We start from the raw sequence: 8,357 nt of genomic DNA on the forward strand, positions 1-8,357 counted from the left end.
ATTTGTCTGTTTGACAGCCTGCAGCCCCTCTTGACTTCTGGTCATTTTCATACCTGTATTGTGTTGCCATGTACATTCACACCAATAACATTTATAGTTCATTTTAATATAAAAAATTGTACTTTTTGATATCTTAAAAATATTCGATGACCTCGGTCCACATTTACTCCAACCATTAGTGAGCACTAAAACGTCTTCAGTGTTCAGAGGCAGTATGAACACTTGTAATAGGTGCAGTACGGCCTTCTTGACAAATCAGGGATTATTCTGATTATATTATATTATAGCGATTTTGCACATGTTAAGCTTTTTTTTTTTTAATTAATAATAATAATAATAATAATAATAAAACTTTATTTGTATAGCACCTTTCATACAAGAATTGCAGCTCAAAGTGCTTCACAATAAAAAGAAGAACATTTGAAAACACATTAAATAAAACATTAAAAAGAATAAAACACAGCACAGGGTGGAATTAAAAAGAAAAGGCTAAAAATTGAAATAAAATTTGAAATAAAACAAAGGATGCAAATAAAACAATAAAAGACAAGTTGGTAAAAACGTCTTTAAAAAAAAACTCTTCACAATAATAATAAATAAATAAAAAGCTGACAAACGTATTTCAGACATTGCTGGTCAGGATCGTGCTAATGCTCTCTCTCTCTCTCTCTCTCTCTCTCTCTCTCTCCCGCTCTCTCTCTCTCTTTCTCAGGTCGGTCATCGATCTTGAGCCGGTAGATCCTGATTCGCCCGACATCAAGAGGAGGCGGATCCACATGTGTGACTATGAAGGCTGTAAAAAAGTTTACACCAAGAGCTCCCACCTCAAAGCTCACAGGAGAATACACACAGGTGAGAGCGGCTTTCACACACACACACACACACACACACACACACACACACACACACTGATCCAACATGGTCCAAGTGTTTTTTAGACGAATGAATCCACTGTTCAGTGCAAGACGCTGAGATGGTCGTGTTTTAGTTCTTTTAAGGGGAGGAAATAGTAAGTAAGGCTATTGATTGATTAGTTGATCGATAGAAAGTGATTGGTCATTTTGATAACTGATTTTTTTGTGAGTAAAAACACCAAACACTGGATGATTTCAGCGTCACTAAGATGCTTAGGTTGTCTCTTCATATCCTCTGGTCAGACTAAGGAAGCAGTTTGAAGGCGTCGCTCTGGGCTCTGATCGCTTCCCAGGAGACTTTATTTTTCATTATTTTGAACATTTTATAGATGAAACAGTGAACTGACTACTTGAAAAAAAAAAAAAGAAATAGTTTAGTGAAAATAATTGTTAGCTGCAGCCCTGTTTCCACCACGGAGCAGCCATTTTCTAGCGACATTCAACAGTCATGCAGGCAGAAAGCCATGGTAGACGAGGACAGAGAGGAGCACATTGCCCAGAATGCAATGCAGCATTAAGACAGGTTGTAGTTTGAATAAGGGAACGCCATTCTCACTTATTTCGCCCCCCCCCCTTCCCCCCGCAGGAGAGAAACCCTACCACTGTACCTGGGAGGGCTGCACCTGGCGCTTCGCCCGCTCCGACGAGCTCACCCGACACTTCCGCAAGCACACGGGCATCAAGCCTTTCCGCTGCACCGAGTGCGACCGCTCCTTCTCCCGGTCCGACCACCTGTCCCTGCACCGCCGCCGCCACGTCATGATGTGAACTCTGACCTCTTGACCCCGCCCCTCCGCCCCGCCTCCACCCGTACCTGTCATCCACGCCCCCAAACCACCCCTCAACCCCTCATAGCACATCTTGTACCAGAGCCCCCTCCCACCCTGGACTCCGACCTCTGTTCCGACCCACCGCCCACCCCGCCCCCAAGCCCCCCCCCCCCCCCAGCACTTCAAGTCCCAGTAGCAGCAGACAGAGAGAGACTTGCGCCTCGTCCCTCCTCCTCTTCCTCCTCCTGTCCATCTTGAAATTGCAGGAACATCAGGAATGTGTGTGTGCGTGTGTGTGAGTTTGTGTGTGTGTGTGTGTGAAGGATGAGGACTTTCGTGTGCATCATCATCATCATCATCATCATCATCATCACCGTCCACCCCCCGACCCCACCCACTCATCAAAGAAGACACTTCCTTCTCCTCAGAAAGGGAAAGAGAACGAGAGGGAGGCTGGATGGAGCGAGAGACACTGAGCAGCAGCAGGGACCTTCATCCATCCTCCAGTCACATCCATCCACCCGTCAGCCTGACGGAGAGGAAGAGGAGGACGAGGAGGAGGAGGACGAGGAGGGGACAAAGGAGGAACAACAGGCGTGTTTTGTTTTTAACCTTCAGCGTGAGTCCATTTCAGACAGGGGACGCCTCTTCAGCTGCCCCCAAACTGCACCCACCCTGCTCCTCTGGACGGCGTCAGTCACTCTGCTCCTGCTGATGCACCCGTCCAGAGCCGGGACGACGCTGGATTATGGCATTTAACGGGTTATGGGACTTTTTGGAAGCAAAGGTATCCGAAATAGTGCAGTCATTTTAAGCCAAATAAGGGGTCAACGTCAAACAAATTGCAACAGAAACAAACTCAATTGATTTTGTATCCTCGACATGTCCTGAGTGAGGGGAAAAAAAGCCCCGAAGAATCCCACTGGGGGAAAGTTTCAAAAAAGACCAAAATATAGACAATATAGAATATAGAAATAACTTTTTTCTCATGTGAATAGGGTAAAAATTTTAACCTCTAGGTATCACCATGAAAATTGCTGAGTTGATTACTTACCTTAAGACAAATAAAACATGTACTGCAAGTTTTTTTTAAATTGTTTAGTAACATGAGCTAATTTGCATAAATTTGCATAAACTCCACAGCTTTACTACAGAGGGCATATAAAGTGGTCTTCTGATGATACGAGCATGAAAATTGGGATGAGCTGTCTCCATGGGTCACTTGACAAGTAACCACTTAGAAATTTCCAAATGGCTGCCATTTTTCAAGATTGCTACCACCTTAGTGGAGCAGTTATGACATGCTGCAATGATAATTGCTAAAGACTGGTTTTAAGTTCCTTCTTCCTTAATGTTCATTGGTAGCCTAAATGGGTTCCATTCAGACCTTAATGTTTAGTATTTGACTGTTATATGTCAACAGGACTGATTATGAGATTTTCACGTGGCTATACCCAAGGTTTATATCTGTTGTAGCATTTATGCACATTAGTGTGTACATAATTCAAATATGCACCATTTGCTCATGTCAGTAAACAATTTCAAAAAACTTGCAATACATTTTTTATTTGTCTTAAGGTAAGTAATCAACTCAGCAATTTTCATGGTGATACCTAAAGGTTAAAATTTTTACCCTATTCACATGAGAAAAAAAGTTAACAGGCATTTGAATGGGCTATATTTTAGTCTTTTTTGAAACTTTCCCCCAGTGGGATTCTTCGGGGCTTTTTCCCCCTCACTCAGGACATGTCGAGGATACAAAATCAGTTGAGTTTGCTTCTGTTGCAATTGGTTTGACCTTGAGTCATAAAATGACTGGACTAAAATGTGACTGACACTCCAAGAAATGATAATACCTGGGCCTGATGCTTCATGTGAGGGATTGTGAGCTCTAGTCATCGAAAGTAACAACTTCCCTGCCCTGTCCGTATCTGTGTGTGTGTGTGCGTGTGTGTGCGCGCGCATGTCATAGGCTTTTAAAAAAGGCAGCTGAAGTGATGTCCCATCCCCAACAAACACACAAACACGTGTTTCCTCCTTTACAACAACCATGGGATCAGGTTTGACATTTAAAACGGCTTTATTTGGTCTTACCGCCTGCACCCCCCCCCGACCCCAAACTACCCTAAACCCCCCCGGTACAGGGAGCTACAAGACTGTGAACTTTATAAAAATTCATTTTTTTCTTTATAGCATCAATCACAATTGTCATTTGCGTGCTCTTCCCCTCGAAATCCCCCTCTCTCTCTTTCTCTCTCTCTCTCTCTCTTTTTGTTTCGATAACAGTATTTGCTTTTTTGTCGTGGTCGCTGTTGTTTTACAGAAAGATTCAAAGCCTTCACTTTTTGTCCTGTTTCTTTTTTTTTTTCTTCTTCTTTTTGTCCCTTCTCCGCCATGTTTGGCGCTCTTAACAGAACGAGCGACATCCCCTTTTTTTTTCTTCGTGATTTCAGATCTTTATTCGATTGTGTTTCTGAGGCTGTGAAAGACGGGAAAACAAAACTAGTTTGAGATTACAAGTAAAACTCGCGCAGGGAATATAGGAGGAGCTTTTCTGAGTGTGTTTTGCGTGTGATTGTGTTATCCGTGTGTGTGTGCGTGTGTAAGCGAGCATGTATTTGAGACAAACACATAATCAGAATTTAAGATTTTTACCAGTGTGTTGTTCCGGGCACCTGTTGTTCTTTTACCTCTTGCCCGTTGAGCCTTAATAACTGAAGTCAATCTGTAAGGGCGAAACCTGAGCCGCCGACAGACGAAGTTTGGCTGCACCAAACGGCCGGTCGCCGCCGGTTACCGAGCTCCAACGCTGCGTGTCCATGAAGAAGCGTCTCTTCACAAAGCCGACCTCTTTTTCTCTCCGTTGCCGGCCGCATGTTCCTCACAGCGCTCAGAGCCCACAACTTAAAGGTGCCACGTGGAGAAATGTAGCACCAGTAGGTCATTACCACAGTTTCAGGCCTCAGGTATGTTTAACGCAAACAAACGAGACCCTCAGCAAAAAAAATGGTCAGCCTCTGTGCTGCATTTCCCTCTGTGTGTGTGTCGGATTTACCAGGAAATCTGTGGTGTTGCTCTACGGGACAAAACAGGAAGAGGGCGCTGTTCCTCCACGGTAAATGGTGCTAAAGCTTTCAGAGTGTCTGCTGACATGGAAGACCAGTGGGAAGTGAACGAGGAAACATTGAAAGAATTAAGATTTTCTTATGCACAGAAAGAGCAGGGGTTTCTGGGAAATGCAGTCACAGCCCTAACAATACCACTGGCATGAGGTAGAAGCCACTGATTTGTTTACACCGATCATGACAAAGTGTGGTAATGAATCTGACAGCAACGTACTGATGTTAACAGAATACTCCACGTGGCACCTTTAAAGATATTCAGCTCTTAATGTGGTTTCATATTCATACAGCGTCACTTTGAGCTAAAACGCTGCAGCCTGTGGACACTGCAGCACAGACATACGCCGCCGCGTTCACACACACAACCGCGTGAAAGCCGTTTGGTGCAGAGTCGCGTCCCGTTGCAGCAACTGCAGAGCCAAAATGGCTGCCAAACTTCCTGTCGGAGGTTCGGGGGGAAATCGAGGCGCTGAGCTGGGCCGCCGGGGTCCGACCCCCGGAGACACGGAGCGCTCTCTTCGCTGGCATTTCTGACAGGGCGGGGGGTCAGTTCGCTTTCAACCGAGCCTGTTCACCAAGACGCTTCCCGTCGCAATCCGACCCAACAGCAACCTGGAAAACTGATAACCCTCTAAATTCTATGACTATTTTTTCAAAACACCAAACTCCCTTTAATTACACTTGAGAATCTTGTATGGCTGCCTTTTGCCCAGGTTTTCGGCATCTAAAATCTTGCTGATGTAAGCACGGAGGAGCATTTGGGGCATAGGAAAAAAAAAAAAAGTTCTGCGATTAATCTCAGAAAATTGATGAAAAGAAGTCAGAATTGTGAGAATAAAGTCAGAATTCTAACTTTAATCTAAAAATTCAGACTTTTTTTCTCAAACTAATGTTAATGCCACAGTTAGAAAACTATATTCCACACATGAAGGAAAAAAAAAAAAAAAAACACAGATGAGAGTGGACTACAGATTTCTCCCAAGCGTACAGATTTTTTTTTTTTTTTTTCCCAGTGGATTCGGCGAGTTGAAACGGAAGTGGCCGCCTGACCCTGCGCTCTGACCCACGGGGTCCACGTCTTAAGTGGGCTGTTCCTCGGCTCCGGATCTGGGCTGAACTTGATTATGCAACGTAAAACGCAGACCTCGCTCTGAGCGCTGTTCTGACATCAGCAGTGGAGCACTAGTCGCTAAACGTCACTGCTGATACGCAGCTCATGTAGGGTGTGACAAGTACCTTAAAGGGGAAGTTGAGGGTTTGATGAAGCCTGTGCTGCCGATCGCCAGGGAAACCCGAGGCGAGGCGCCATTTCTCCCGGCCAATCAGGAATAAGTTCCATCAGCGTCTCTGCGGCGTACGAACACAAATTCTCCGCAGCAGACGGGAACTCTTCCTGTGTCGTCGTAAGCGAGGGGCTTTGCTGAAGATCGCTGCGACGCGCTTCTTAAAATCCTGACATGTCACTTTAAAAAAAAAAAAAAGAAAGAAAAGCAGTAAACCGTGTTTTGTTTTAGGCGATGCCGTTCGCGTTAGCTGTTTTAGAGCTGTTTGTCGTCATTTCCAAAGCTTGCAAGGGAGAGCAAAAATGTTTTTTTTTTTTTTTAAAAAAATTAAAAAGATCTGACTTTTCATATAAGGATATGTGAGGCTGACGTGCAGGCCTCCTGTGAGCTGAGTGCATGCCACGAACAGGACAGATTGTTGTTTGGTCTGCACACTTCAAAAAATATCCATCGCAACAAGTCGTTTTTATCTGGTGTTGAGTCGTAAAAACGTATTTTTCTTAAATCAAGGGAAAAGAATCTTGTGCTGTCGTGGATTTCAGGAAAATTCAGGAAGCAGATAGAGCTGTGTTTAAAATGATGGAAATGATTTCACTCCACTGGCAGCCTTTTTCCATTTTGATGAGAAAAATATGATTTTGAGACAGTGAACTTGTTACGGAGGACTTCTTTTTCTTTTTCCTTTTCTTTTCTTTTTTTTTTTTTGCAGTGCAGAGCAATGCAATGTTCCCATTTCTCTATCACCCCCTCTGCTTCAACTAAAAAAAATGTTACTAAGCACATCTTTCTAGAAGAGTATATGCATTTGATTGCAATTTTCTTTCTTTTGTAAACTGTTGATAAAGACATAAAGGACAATGACAAATAATTAAGAGAAATCCATGTACATAAATGTATATAATCAAAAAGTGCAGAGTAAATGTAACGGGTGAATTTCTATTTTTAACACTGACTAGATAATGTGAAAAAAATATTCTTTTCTCCTTCCTCTGTTGGTTTGATGAAATGTGTTTCATCACGTGTTCTCTTATTTTCCAAGTCTAATAATACATTTGTTTCTTAGTTTCTTTAAAAAAAAAAAAAAAAAAAAAGCTATTGGTCCCACTTGTGTTGTGCACACTTGTGTTGCATGGAGCGTAGCCTTCTTGTTTTTTATAGTGAAGTTGGTGAGCATGTCCGTGTGTGTGTGTGTGTGAGACAGTGGGTTGCCCTTAACATTATAGACCTGCAAAGAAAAAAACAAGCAAAAACACTGAGAAACCGCAGTGAACCTGTCGACGACAGAGGGCTTCAGGTACAAAAACATCACGGACAGATCCCTAAAAAAAACAAGTCAGTCTGCCGGGGTCACACAGAGAACTCCTCAAGCTTGGATTTTTGTTTGGAAAAAGACGTTTTTCAGGTAGAATGGTCTGCAAACTTCAGCAACTCTATTTGTGTAAACTCGCTCTTGCCAGTTTGATGCTGGATGGATGTGAGTCAGAAGTTAAAGGACAAGCAGATGACGTGCAGGTCCGACCTGCTTCCCACTGACTCCTGCAGTTGCTGGGTGAGACCCTGCTGATGTTAAATAATGAGACTATTAATATGCTAATATGTTTTTTTTCCCCCCCATTTTAAAGTCAGACGTTAAAGGAAAACACATTTTTGGGAGACTGTTCAACCAGCTGATTCAGCTCACATCAAAATCAGCCATGCATCTAATCTCCCAAAAAAATATGCGTGTGCTCCTTTAAAACAAATTTAACTGACTTGCATTTCAAGTTTGAAAAAAAGAAATTGTGGAATTATCCTCAAATCTGTCAGCAAAGTGGTTTGATTTAACAATTTAACAATTTCGCTTGACTAAGTGACTCTTATTTGGATGCATATTTACCCCCCCTTACCATGTGTGTGTGTGTGTGTGAGTGTGTGTGTGTGTGTGAGTGTGTGTGTGTGTGTTTCAGTACAGGATTGAAAATGATAATGGAAATGCATCAGTCCTGGTGCTGCAAAATGAATATATTGTACACACACACACCCGCATGTACACACACACATCATCTGCATATCTGATATGACCCCTTCAGGATAGTAGAATGAGTTCCCTCTCTGAGCTGCGCATGTAAGCGCTGTGTCCCGTTGAGAAACTGAACCAGGTGAGGGGGTTTACCTGAGCCGGCCCGGGACGCCGACACGTGCGGCGCCTTTCCCTGCTTCCTGCTGGTTTCTGCCGTTTGTGCGCGCTTGGTTTCCTCGGTGTTCCTCTGAAATCTTCTGTTCTTGTGC

General features: G+C 43.4%; 2 protein-coding genes across 3 annotated transcripts in view; one reads left to right on the forward strand and one right to left on the reverse strand.

Moving 5' to 3' along the window:
- klf8 (Kruppel like factor 8) overlaps window positions 1–1,828 on the forward strand; it is a 70,530-nt gene extending 68,702 nt beyond the window's left edge. Inside the window, exons 6-7 of one of the 2 annotated variants that reach the window (XM_030068209.1) lie at window positions 713–852; window positions 1,501–1,828. In XM_030068209.1, the coding sequence (XP_029924069.1) occupies window positions 713–852; window positions 1,501–1,682 (322 nt within the window). In that variant the 3' untranslated portion in view covers window positions 1,683–1,828. The remainder of the gene's footprint in view (window positions 1–712; window positions 853–1,500) is intronic. The other variant, XM_030068210.1, reaches the window with a different exon arrangement.
- A 6,170-nt stretch (window positions 1,829–7,998) lies between these two features.
- Window positions 7,999–8,357, reverse strand: part of klf5l (Kruppel like factor 5 like) — a 67,925-nt gene continuing 67,566 nt past the window's right edge. Inside the window, exon 5 of the mRNA XM_030068212.1 lies at window positions 7,999–8,024. The gene's annotated coding sequence lies outside the window, so the exon portion shown is untranslated. The remainder of the gene's footprint in view (window positions 8,025–8,357) is intronic.

Source organism: Myripristis murdjan, chromosome 14 (genome assembly GCF_902150065.1).
Source record: "Myripristis murdjan chromosome 14, fMyrMur1.1, whole genome shotgun sequence".
NCBI lineage: Eukaryota > Metazoa > Chordata > Actinopteri > Holocentriformes > Holocentridae > Myripristis > Myripristis murdjan.